The sequence below is a fragment of the Syngnathus typhle genome, linkage group LG2, assembly GCF_033458585.1.
Source record: "Syngnathus typhle isolate RoL2023-S1 ecotype Sweden linkage group LG2, RoL_Styp_1.0, whole genome shotgun sequence".
Taxonomy (NCBI): domain Eukaryota; kingdom Metazoa; phylum Chordata; class Actinopteri; order Syngnathiformes; family Syngnathidae; genus Syngnathus; species Syngnathus typhle.
The window spans coordinates 19,252,007-19,265,617 of NC_083739.1; the positions used below are offsets into that span (position 1 = coordinate 19,252,007).

Genomic DNA, 13,611 nt, shown 5'->3' on the forward strand with positions numbered 1-13,611 from the left:
GAACGAACCAACCAAACTGGTTGTAATAATGCATGGGCACTGCAATTAATCCTGTTCTTGAGAAGTTACTCACAGCTTCCTCTTGAAAAAGAGCAACGAGAGACGCAATGTGAATTTTTAGAGGTTTGCGCTTCTATAACTTCCCGATTAGGACTTCCCTTGCCGTGATTGCTGAAAACCAAAGTTTGGTAGGCTGCATAAGTTGCCACATCGTCCAATCAGCTTGAAGTATTGCACTCAATTGTCCCACCTTTCCCGAGCATATCACAGTGGAGCAGTCCCACATTGATACTGTGAAGAACCCTGTCTGGGGATTCACGTATCAATCTGGCTCTTGCCAGGTTAAGCTAAGCGGTCAGCCCCCAGACATTTTCACCTCACCAAATCTGCCCCACTTTAGCAAATGTGCTCCTTCAGATTGTTCTTGTGTGTGTTTCGGTCGTACGAAAGTAGAAACCAAGAACTTTAAGACGTTGAATAATAGTATTATATTTGCGCGCAGGAAAACATTGTGAGGGAATTCTGCTATGTATGCTTTATGTGCACACTGTCTCATCATGTGTGTATTTGATAGAGTGACTCAACAAGAAGCTCAGGGCGCCACTAATTCAGGCAGCTGGCTGATGGTGGAAGAAGACAGAATAAGAGGCTTAAAAAGCTGGTGAGGGAACCGCAGTACAGTAAGAAAAGGATAAGCTTTAGTGCACAGCTGGAAAAAAATAGTTCATGTCTAAAACTTAAATGCAGCAGCAACACGTCTACACAATCTTGTGAGATCCAATACAAGAGCTGGATTAAAGATTCTGTTGTTATTGTTTTGACAAGAGAGCCTCGTCCTGCTCACGTCTCGGGATTGAGAAGGCGGTTACAAGTTTGATGTGAGCAAAGTAAACACAATGATGCCATCTTTGCAATCTTTTGCCGTGCGTATAAAATAGGAGAGGAAATGAGCAAGATGTTTATCTGCTTTAGTGGTACTGCAGCTGCTTGAATTGATCTTTTCCATCTTACTTTGCTGCATCAGCTGACTCATCTACTGGCCAGTGGTTACACAGCCAAGGAGGAAATAATCCAAGTCAATCTTGCATCGGTCTCACATGTTTGTGGTACAATTTGATACATCCAATCGGTAGTGATGCCTTTCCTCAGTTTTTCGTGCACTTTCATAAAGCCGCACCTTTTCAGAAACTATAAAACCTCCACAGCAATCATGGAAGATCTTTTGTATGGAATAGACTAAACCGTACACTACCGATATACAATATGATGATATGATGACATCATATTTGTCAAGGGTTGCAAGTAGTTGTCTTGAGAAAAAAACATGATGTGCATAGCATCACTGAATACTACGTAATGCACAGCTGGAACTCTTGGTGGACAAATATCGAGGAATCCACCAATTTTCTATGCAAATGAAGTCTTTAAATGACGACAAGACGTAAGATTGCAAAAAAATATTTCAAAGTCTTCCGAACTTTGAAGTCATGTGTAGTCGTTTACAAAATTACATTTTGAACATTGCCATGGCAACCAGATCGACTTTGTTGGTCCTTAATAATTGGTGGACCGGCCAGGATAGCTTTCACATTATATTGGAGCCAAAAGTTACTCTTCTGTTTCTTTGCCCCCATTAGCAACATAAATAAACAGAATTGTTCAATGAACCATGAGGCTGTTTGCAAAAGAAACTAAAGGCTGATGTTAATGACGTGCCCTTTCATAATTTACTCAGCCCAAAAAACACGATAAGGATTGCAATATTGAATCATTAGTCTGAATTCAATCTGAAGGACCTAATTGGAAAGTAAATAGAAGCAGCACCTGAATGACTATTGAGACAGCCTGTTTTCTGCGTTGCTTCTGAATAATAATTGTCAAAGAATGCATTGTAAAAGACCCAAGCACAAGGTGTTGCACATAATGCAGAGCCATTCATCCAGGCCATTCATCCGGGCAGCAATTACATTACCAGGAAAAACAACATTTACGCATTTGACTGCAGCCTGATGATTTACACCACAAACTGGCTGACAATTTTGCTAGCCGGCCTTTCACAGAAAATGAATGAGCCAGACGGGCAAGACAGAGTGACTCAACTGCCTTGGACCCTGAAATGAAAAGCCATAACAAATGGCGGCAGGTGTGAAAAGGATCTCAATGAAGTGCAGCAGAGTGAAGAAAGGGATGGTCTGAAATAATGATTATGCTTAGCATGCACCAGTATATTTGAAAACCGACATCTCTGTCATTCTGTGCCACCATGCATGTGCCACATTGAGTTGCCATCCAAACAATCTCTTCCGCTTATCCAAGGGCGAGTCGCGGGGGCAGCGGCTTAAGCAGGGAAGCCCAGACTTGCATCTGCCTAGCCGCCTCGTCCAGCTCCTCTGGGTGGGATTCCAAAACGTTCACAAATCAGCCGAGAGATATAGGGTCCAATTTTCCTTCCTGAAGCAAGTCTTCTGGAGAGCTAACTTTTCTTTCTTTTGGTTTTGCTAGACGTCGTGCTGGTGGAATTTGGCGGAAGGAGGGTGTTTGCACTTGTACGCTGGGATGGAAGTAGACGTTACCCAGCTAAGCCGCACCGTGTCCCTCATTTGCGTCAAAATCTGGGTGATTGGATTCCAAATCTGTAACCATCTCATATTCTGTGAATGTAAAATGACTGCCACATCCTGGCACTTCAGATCACACATCCCTCTGGCGTATTGCAACAACATAAAGAGGCTCCTTCTAGTGGTGGTAATGTAATATAAAAGAAAATGGAACTCATTTGCATTAGTTTTCATGCAAGGTGTATTAATAAAAAATCTAGACCGAAAAATGTAATTAGCATCTCAGAAAACACGTATTAGTAAAATAGATGTTTGCATTAAACTACTTCTTTTGAACATTTGAATAAGTGTTGGAAGTGTTATGATGACGTGTGTTTGTTTTGGCTGAGTGTTCCTATCAAAACCAAAATGATACTGACAAAAAATGTCCCAGAGAGGTCATGAAGGGGTTGCCATCTCTACTTTTATTTCATTTAAATTATTTTTATTATTATTTTCCCCATGGGGAAATTCAAACTGCTGTATAACGGACAACCAAACGATACACATGCAGGTGTGTCACAGTGAAAGGGATGCAAACGGAGTTGCAGCTCTTGAGCTGAGCGATGGGGGACACTGCCTTGCTCAACCGCACCTCACCAGTAGTGAAGAAGCACACTAGCTTACCTTTATTTCCAATAACATTTGAAATGCATTGGTATTCAAATAAAAGCTGACATGTTCGCTGATTCATTTTCATTGGAGATACTTTGGATCAATGCACACGTGTTCAAACTGAATTGAATTGTCAATCATTTTAACACAATCAGACAAGTCGGCATAAAGCTGGACTCCCGTTTGACAAAATGACCTAGTTTTGAAAACTTACCCCGCCAAAAAAAAAAAAAAAGAATCTTGCCGACTATAATAACATTCCATTTCTGTCTTCGATGGTGCCAATCCTTTCACAGTAAAGGGAGCCATGAGAGCTAAGTGTCACTTTGCTGCTGAGGGACCATCTCAAAGTGCTCAGAAATACTCTTTGTTGTTGTTACTTACCTCAGCTTGAGCTTTGAGGATTCATTGTGCACTTTTGACTCAAGGAGGATGTTTTGCTACATTTTTCTTGCAGGGATATTTTAGCATGCAAGGCATGTATTTCCATTAATTAAGTCCATTGTATTGCTTCAAGTGCAGATGTTTTTCTTGTGTGTGAAAAATCCAATGAGCCAACTCTTTGGTGAGCTTACAAGCCACACTCCACTGCCCCATAATGCATTATAATAATCACATTGCAACTTCATTAGTACCAAAAAATGTGAATGCAGTGCATTTAAAATACAAAAAATATCAAGAGCTATGCAATTCGAATTCTTGGCAAGAAAGAAATGATGAGGTTGGTGGATAATTTTACTTTAAATTTGGGTAAACCACAGTGAGGGCGAAGGGACAGACAGGATGGTAAATCAGTGTAATGTTCTGGAAAAGCAAATAGATGAATCTGAAACTCATTTGTCAAAGTGCTTCACAAAACAATACGAAAGGCTAATGAGAGTCAACGCAATAAGCTGTATAGCGGCAATGTCGGCTGCATACTTTCCGAGCTATGGCAAAGCGTACATGCATGTGAACGGGTGGCAAATTCTGGTCGACAACATCATGAGAAAACACGTCGTGACCTTCACAACTGCAACGAGGGAGAAAAGACGCCAAGCGTGGTAAAACAGCAAAATAATCACAAACTACATAACTGCACTGAATTACCACCTGACGACATATCACCAGGATTTAACGCAAATGCGCGGCACCGCAAGGGCCTTTAGATCTCCACCAATGCAAAAGTTCAAACTGTTCAACATAATAAGCATAATATATATATATTTTTTTTTTGTGTAGCAGTCGAATTGTTTTGCAATAAAATTTGCAACAGCACTTAACAAGGTTGCTGTTTTGGCTCAGAGTTACAACATGCATCATTTAGGGTGCAGCAGGAAATGATCTCCTTTGACTTATTTGTCCCAATAAATATTACACCCTGTACTGGTTGCCAGCCAATTGCAGGCACACACATAGACAAACAACCATTTGCTCCCACAATCACACCTATGGGCAATTTGGAGTGCTCAATCGGCTTACCATGCATGTTTTTGGGATGTGAGACGAAACCGGAGTACCCGGAGGAAACCCACGCAGGCACGGGGAGATCATGCAAACTCCATGCAGGAAGACTGGAGCCAGAATCAAACCCATAACCTCAGTGAGCTGGATGTGCTAATCAGTGTTGCTCCCTTGTCACAATACAGTTTGACAAATTCCAGTCTTGTAACTTGTGATTGTGATTTTTTTCTATTTGTTCATGATTATATGTTCACAGAGCTATAGATCACATATGGGCATATGCAAATACAGACAACAAAGTGGGCATAAATCCAGCCCGGCATGAGTGAGCTGAGTCAGATGGAACATGAACATGTGACACCACAGCAAGCAAATGTTCTGCTCCATATGTGCTTTCTTTCTCTCTCTCTCTCTCTCTCTCTCTCTCTCTCTCTCTCTCTCTCTCTCTCTCTCTCTCTCTCTCGCTCTCTCTCTCTCTCTCTCTCTCCCTCTCCCTCTCCCTCTCTCTCTCTCTCTCTCTCCCCTTCTCTCGCTCACTCCCTCGAAGTTCCTTTCACTGAGCCATCTGGTCATCATTGCTCTTGATTCCTGTCTTCATTTTCTCCCCACGCCAATCCAGACTTCACACATTCTTCTCATATCCTTATTTGTGCCTTTTATGTATTTTAGTGCGGCTCCGACTTGAAGAAAATTAGGGCTCCATTGTTTTGCGCTTTTATGCACTTTTCAGTCTTGGCCAAATCACCACGGATCGATTGGAACATTTTATTATGAATATATAAATTTAAGAAATTGCTGCTTTATTCACTTTAACTGCAACTCCACCTTCATTGCAGTATAACATTATTTGTTATTTATTAAGCATATTTTTTTCCTATTTCTTCTCTCTATTATTGAGAGTTGCACATGAAAAATAAAATGTACAGTACATAATGCCAAAGCTTTTAATAAAATCACTACATATTGTACACCTACAAATATACAGTATATAATGCAAAAGGTTTTCAAAAAAATCACAACACATTTTTATTTTCAATTTTGTTATTCTCATGTACTTTATGAACCTTGTGTTGGATTCATACAAAAACAGTCAACTTTGTTTTTCAATTAGAAATGAGAAAAGAAATTGAACATGAAAAAAAATAAGGTAGCTACCTAATTTTTGCATACTTTTTGGCATACTTTTTTGTGGCTAAATTAAATGTTTTTGGCCAAGAATGTCAAGCATGTTTGTTGAGTGGATCTCTTTGTTCTGGAATGTTTAGATGAGAGAATGTTGTTAATATTTGTCAATTGTGGGGTTGTGAAGCCCTTTGGGACTCTTTTGTGATTAAGGGCCGTACAAATAAACCTGACTTCTGTTAAAACATTAAAGTTCCATCCATCTTCTCTTCTGCTATCCCTCACTAGGCTGGTGGATGTGCTGGAGCCTCTATATGGAGCTCTGGAATATAAAACTATAATGTTTGTAAACATCAAAATGTACTACGGGAGATATTCTTTGGCAATATCGGTGATATTTATTTTTCTCATGATAATATGTCAGACTTTATTTTCAGTTGGCTTTTTCATGGTTGGCCTTTCGTTCCCTCTGTTCCTCCCACCCACTTTCCTCTATTTCTACGCCCTTGCGAAAGTGGTCTTTTCCATAGCCTCATTTCTTTTTTTCCCTTTATTCACTACTCTTACCCTTTCAGCTCTGTATAACTCTATCACTCTCTTCCACCCTTACATCTTTGCACTTTACACTGCACAAGACTAATACAGCAGCGGGGAGGTGGAGTTACTTTCAGGCTGCTTGTGATTGGTTGAAAATCTGCAGGGAGTCAAGCTTCGACAGCACATCGTAAACGTATGTAATAACCTGGACTGCCAAGGCCTCTCACGAATGAAGCCAGAGGGCAGCCATCTTGCGTGAACAAACTTACTGACAAATTCTGTTTGGTTTTTTGTGGAAAATATTGTTGTCAGTTTATACCAGGATCACTGTATGGAGTGACCCTCACAAAGAATAAACTTCATTTGCTGCATCCACCATTAGAGAATGTTATCTTATTTTGTGAATCGTGACTCACAGAGGTTAGGTTGACATAAAGCAAGCATATGCAACTTGCTTGAGGTCCAGTGTGTCGAGGCAGCTTGTCAAAATTTTAAGAGGCTCTTGCATTACGATGATCAAGATGTACAAGGTGTTCCGGAAAATATATAAGATGTCAAACGTTTTTCTTCTTTGACGCAGCGTTACACAAAGGGATAAATATGCTATCGGTGCCGCACAAATGAACATGTGCAGATGCAACCTCCAACATTATGTGAAACGTTTCTCCAAGGCTCTTCAGATGGAGCCAAAGCAATTAAGTATTTTACATTATTGTTCTTTTTTCTTCTTCTTTTTGCTCATCCTCAGTTTGTAATAAGATGTTCTGAAATACACGTTCAACATGTAACCATGTAGTTGTGCTAACAAACAAATGTTTTTGAAGGCTATTATTCAGACATCTACAAAACTGGGTCACGACTTTGTGGCAACAGGAAAATGTGGGTCCTAGGGTAATAACCGTTGTGAACCGCTGCAATGTGCCTGTGAAGACTCGTTTGTTTGTCAAAATGCACGTCTCACCTAAAGTCAGGTGAGATAAGCGCCAACTCGGGCGACCATTGTGAAGAAAAGGGCTATTTATATTTGAATGGACGGACTGACATGCTAACATACAATACATGATACTCTTTCATCTTCATGCTTCCATTCTATGACCACACAAATGTAGCTGGAGGGGATGAGTAGAGTGATGGAAAGAAGACCAAAAGAAGAGGAAATCTAAGCATCCTCCCTCCAGAATGGAAAGAGGGAGGCGGACATAAGGAGAGGAGGACTATGTGCAAGCATTGCAAACGAGAGACGAAGAGGGGAGGGGCAGGCAAACACGCTTTGCACGTGATCATTCTGCTCACATGGCCTCTTTATCCTGTCTTATCAATACTTAATGTGATGCGCTGCACGCTATGCAAACCTTTATTCCAACATATCTGATAGAAGCAACACTGTCTCAAATGCAATCGTGCTCCTATGATGCCTCGTCTGAACTGTCGTTTATTAGAAGGCAGCTTAAGCTGTCATCGTGCCTCCTCTGAGTCGCTATGTTATATAATGGTGGATATGCCATGCCGTCGCCCCTATATGCACCCTCTCTCACGAGGGGTGAGAATCAATCATGCACACGGCGTGCCTACATGTAACATGAATCTACTACTTATGCTTATCCTGTTTCTGCATTATTTCCACACGTCAACTTGATTGCTTCCAAGCGGGGTTTTTTTTTTTCCCGTCTTACTATACATAGCTGGGAATGCTCAGTGATGCATTGGGCAATAGCCTCTATGGACAGGAAATTTACAGGTCTGCAAAATCTCTTATTTCCATCAGAGGGGTGTGCAATTGAGTTTATCTGTTCTAACCCCTAACAATACGTAGTACCACTATGACACACATCCCACGCATTCAAGGCAAGCCCCGTGAAGCACGCGCGCGCACATGCACACACACACGCGACACAAAAGTCACATGTCGATCACCTCTAGAATAAAACACAAAACAAAATTTCATGAGTGACGTCCACGAATGCTGCATTTGGTAAGAAACGACAAACACGGAGGCTCGCCTAAGCGTGCGCGTCAGGAAGTGAGCGAGTGCGGTCGTGTAGTCGAGCGCGCGCGCGTTTTTCTGCAGCTGGTCACGCCAGGTCCGTCCAACGCACCACGCAAGAGGGGAAATACTACCATCGCAGCACATGACAGCACCGAATACGAAGGCGGATGATGGGCTTCGGGTAGTGGCTGCTATAGCAACCGTTTTCATTCAATGTCAAGTTGTTTTTTCTTTGGGGGGTGGCAGGAGGTTCCACCGTGGTATCAGTCAAGGTATGAGGCAACCTTCCAATTCGTATGTGCATTCTTCACGAGACCAACATTTAGCGGAACCACTGGCCCTACCTCGTCATCCCCATCCCGGGGCCTCCGACTCCCATCCCTCCGCCGGCAGCAGAGCCATTGACGGGTTTCACGTGAGGTCCTCCCGGCCCTGCGGTCGCGGGTCCTCCGGGCATCACGGAGCCCATCATCCCGGCCTCTCCGGGCTGCCCGCCGCCCTCCATGCTCGCCTCGTTCCCCATCTCGGTCTCGACTCAGGAGCCAGGCGGGCGGTGAAGAGCGCTACCGCGTCCGATCGGTCTGAGCTGTCTCTGTTTCTGTGTCGCTAAGATGCCCTTTTAATTGAAATACATGTGGTCCAAAATAGAATGGACCGGGGTAAGAAAGGGGGGAAAAGAAAAGAAGGAGCGGACTCAGCGTTGCTCCTGTATCACCGCCATCGTCTTCATCATCCTCCTCCTCCCCGTCAGCCTCAGCACCAGTAGGCTGGGTTCTGACGTGTGACGGGAGCGCGCTTGGGCCGTCCGGGCAGAGGGGAATACAACCGATAGGCAGCGCAAGAGAGTGCGATTGGATTCATGGAGTCACACGTTGCAGTTCAAGAGAGGCTATAGTTAGAATGTGACTCCTAGAGAGAAAAAGAAAGCAAGAAAACAAAAAAAGCTAGAAAGAAATAGACAATGGATGAATGAACAATGCATTTTTGGGTGTTGTTTTGTACAAAAAGGTCTGTCAATTTTTAAGCAAAATTGGGTTGTTTTTGACTCAGCAGTTTGAATCATGTAATGTTTGATTGATTTATTGATATGTCTTTATTTCGAACATATTTAAAACATAAAAGTTGTTGTTAACAAAAGGTCGTATTCGATCAAAATAACAATTGGAATTAAATAATTTCACAATTACAATGAGAATTTTTATGCATCGTGAAGCTACCACTGTGGATTAAATGAATTGACTCACAAAAACAGTGAAACGTACTTTTGCAAATGTACACGAGTAACAGTACTAGCAAATACGCTCGAACCTAGCATTTTTTCCACAATGCCACGTGGCATTGACTAGTGCATGCACGAGTAAAAAGCTGATTTGTTTTAAACATTTGGACTACATTATACTAAAATGTTCAAATATTAAGAAAGCAAAAAAAAATTATTCGTAACATAATGCGTTTATTGGGGCTTTATTGCCCCTTTTTCATTGCAGCGGTTCCACTCTGAGGACTCCGAAGCAGGATGAAAATCTCGTCCCAGGTGGCCAATGAGAAGAGAAAAGTGAGTGGTTTGGTCTTTAAAGAGCTTGACTTTAGAAAGGCTTGTATACAAATAGAGTCACTGGGGTGCCTGCACACCCATCAAGTATGAACTTAAACAACTGAGCAAATCATTGGCCTATTTCTGAAAGTCTGAGAGCAAGACCTTCTACAGTCGACAAGTAACAATAATCGCCTGCCTTCACTGAGTTGCTCCAGCCATGGCATAATTAGCTGAAGACCCAGAGCCACTTTCAAGTGACGGCTGAAACACAAGTTACTCAGACGTTTTGAATTTTAAAAAAGAATGCATACAATGTCTTCTTTAAGGCTTCATTATGCCAGGGTAAAATGTTAATAGACAGCAGCCAAGGAGCATCTCTGCAGTGCGCCATGTTGAAAGAACTACTCCAACCTTGAAGCCTCACCAAAAACCTCTAACCTTAGCGTTGAGTCAATCACTTTGACATGATGGACTCATTGACCTGCCTGCCGGGCCGATTACTTAAAGAGATTAAAAATGAGCAACGTGCCAGCCTTCCACTTCACTCTGAGCAACATAAAACACTATTGGTCAACTGTGAATGCTTAATTGAATGACTGATGGGCCGCAGAGACCTCATCAGCACTTTCACTGGCCAACTCCTTTTCTTTCACTTGAGCTCATCGCCACAAACAAGCGACAAAAAGATACAACAATTCCATCTTTCACTCTTTGTTAACAACATAACAAGAATCTTTTTTCAAACTTTGAAGTGCTTGCAAATGGAGTATGCTTGATTGCAAAACTGTAAATAAAACGTCTGTTTCCTTGGTAATGTAAGAAAAAAACTTTCAAAATTACCGAAGTAAAAATACACGATATTTAAAGTACACGAACATCATTTAAACCTTTATTTGATTCTCTTTATGTTGGCCTTCTCAATATATCTGAATGAAGTTGACATTTAACTGCACTTAACAATTTATTAAGCCAGTTGCTTCATAGGAAACCTGAAACCCCACCGCCCAAACCACCAAAGAAAAAAGTGTCAGTCTCCGTTTCCTTCAAACAGTACATCCCAAAACATTTCACCACCTAAATGTAAAATTAGTTACAGCTATGTGTGATGGGAGAGATTCTGCTCTCGTTGACATTGTGTCCATGCCCAAGAGAAGTACTTTTGTTTGCGGAATCAGAGGAAAAGCTTTAAAACTTTACACTTATTAAACTACAATAAGGACGGCGGGACGGATGGACGGATGGATGGACGGACGGATGGATGGATGGATGGATGGATGGATGGATGGATGGATGGATGGATGGATGGATGGATGGATGGATGGATGGATGGATGGATGGATGGATGGATGGATGGATGGATGGATGGATGGATGGATGGGGGGAGGGAGGGATCAACGGGTAGGTGGATTGAATCAAAACATTCTCTTCTGAGTGAATAGCCCAGACAAGAAAAAAATGAACCTACGTAGTTGTTTGTGCAAGATGTTTGGATCCATCCATTTCCACTATTGTTAGTTTCTCTGCAAAACTCACTATTTGGAAAAAATAGCAACAAGTGTATTCTGCATACGATGAATAGAAATGATTGGACTTCTTGGCTGTTGAGGGCTTTTTAAAGTCAGAATCTTAGATTCATATACAATATATTTAACGTATCCCTCTTGCGGGTGTATCTTCTGAAGTTGTTTGACAACCAAGAAGTCCAGATGCTTCAATTCAATGATTCAATCCAGATGATCTCAGTTTGAGTTCCAAACTTGTCCTAAGGTAGTCCAGAGTTGAATTCACCCATATCAAACAAGTGCTGATTTTACATTTGAACAAGCCCTCACTTGGTAACCATGACTTGGTCTCATTACTTTCATTCTTGTCAAAAAACAGTGTCAGTTTTTTTTTTCCCCTCATTTAATAGTCCTGTGACTTCTTGTCTGCCATGACCTAGATCAGTCCGTGTTTCGCTGAAGCGGCACTGAAGCACTAACAAGGATGGGAAGAGCAATAACTCATGCCTTAGCCTTAACTGCATGTTACCACAGAACCTGTGTCTTTGTTATACACAGAGATTGTGCAATGTTAGCATAAAAGCCTGGCCGACATCATGCTATCTTACCAACACCTATGTGCTGCTTCTTCAGGATGGAAGAGTGGAATCTACCCGAAATAACTGCAGAGAAATAAGAGACCATGCGGTATCAAGAAAAGCTTTTATATAGACTCTTTCAAATTCTGTGTGTTCTAGGACTTTTATCTTGAATAGGAATGAGGAATTTTGACCTAGATATGCCTTTATATTTCTTGTTTTTTAATCTATTTTTTTTTGCTGGAAATTAATCGATTGAATTACTAAAACAAACATTTCTATCCAGGACCAAAATCAGCTATAGCATTTTGAGGCAGTTTTATTTTTACACATGCTGCATTTCCCTAAATTAAGGAGAGCAAGTGTGAGAGAGGAGAGAGCGAGATCTTCACGATTGGTGTCTCCATCTAGTGTACAAAAGTGGTCTGCACAGTTTACACTATACAGTCGTTTTGTTTCGGCATTGGAATTGCTTTCAGTTATTGCATGGTAAGGGTCCAGAGTGCATGTAAAGTGCACATAACCCTAACAACTGTATATGTAAAAATGCATTACCGAGTTCATCATGTAATGAATAAATGATTAGGTTGCGAGCAGTATTGCCGTTGGCATTGTGCAGTTTGACTTTTAAAATATCTACTGCAAGACAAAGGCAGATAAAGACAGACAGACATAAAGGAAAGAGGAAAAACAGAAGCCAGTCTAAACCTGAACACTTTCAATTTCCTGAGAAGCCAGTGACGTCCATCTCCTCCGTCGCTCCACAGATATCTAATCAATGTTGTTTTCATATCGGAAAACATCCACACTTAATCTACTCTGTCATTTAATGCTATTTTCTGCTCTCGAGCGTCTGGCTGCAGGCCCGCTGTCTCTTGGTTCAGATATACTGCTTGGATAATGGGTTGAACATCCGAAATAAAGGAAGAAAGAATTAGAGAAAGAATTGGGGAGAAGTAGAGCTGTAGATGACAGTTCAAACAGAAGAGAAAACTATACCAAATAGTTGATACCATGGGGTTATTAAATGAAAGTAGGCCAACAGTTAAAGAAGTAGGTGGAAAAGAGTGCAACAAAACCTCTAATGGTCGCCAATCTTTCAGAGGTCACATAAACAAACAAGTATTCACACCACCACAATTTCGGCTCTTCAATTTACTTAACATGCATGTTTTGGGGATGTTGAAGACATCCTGGAGAAACCCCACACAAGCACAGTGACACCAAACTCCACACAGGGTGGCCAGAGCGGAGATCCGGAATGTAAGGCAGCCACAGCAGCGTGACGGTGACAATCCTGATTTGATTTTGTTATTATGGAAAAAATAAGTGTGTAAAGACTGTAGAGGAAAACAGAAGTAACATACATATTTTGTCACGAAGAAAAAATAAATCCGTATTTATTAAACTCATTAACCAGAAAACTATGCAAAAAGAAAAATCCACTTATTTGTGCGACCAAATTGCACCATTCACTGTTATGTAATAGCTGCACGCATTTTGACCACTAGATGACAGTGTAGGAATACTAGAGCGACCTAGTAGGGGTCGAGAAGTGAAAACAGGTTGTGCCTGTGTTTTCGTTACAAGTGCACTGTATACCGGTTTGAGTATTTGTTTATTGTCATCTCATTCTAATGGCAAGGTTTTTATCATGAGCATTTGTGTTGGGCCACAGTAAATTTCAGGTAAC

At 41.4% G+C, this 13,611-nt stretch overlaps 1 protein-coding gene across 1 annotated transcript in view; it reads right to left on the bottom strand.

Annotated features, from left to right (window-relative positions):
* The window catches only part of bsna (bassoon presynaptic cytomatrix protein a), a 68,109-nt gene extending 59,285 nt beyond the window's left edge, over positions 1 to 8,824 (bottom strand). The window contains exon 1 of the mRNA XM_061272426.1: positions 8,646 to 8,824. Coding sequence (XP_061128410.1) covers positions 8,646 to 8,824 — 179 coding nt within the window. The remainder of the gene's footprint in view (positions 1 to 8,645) is intronic.
* Between the last annotated feature and the right edge of the window lie 4,787 nt (positions 8,825 to 13,611).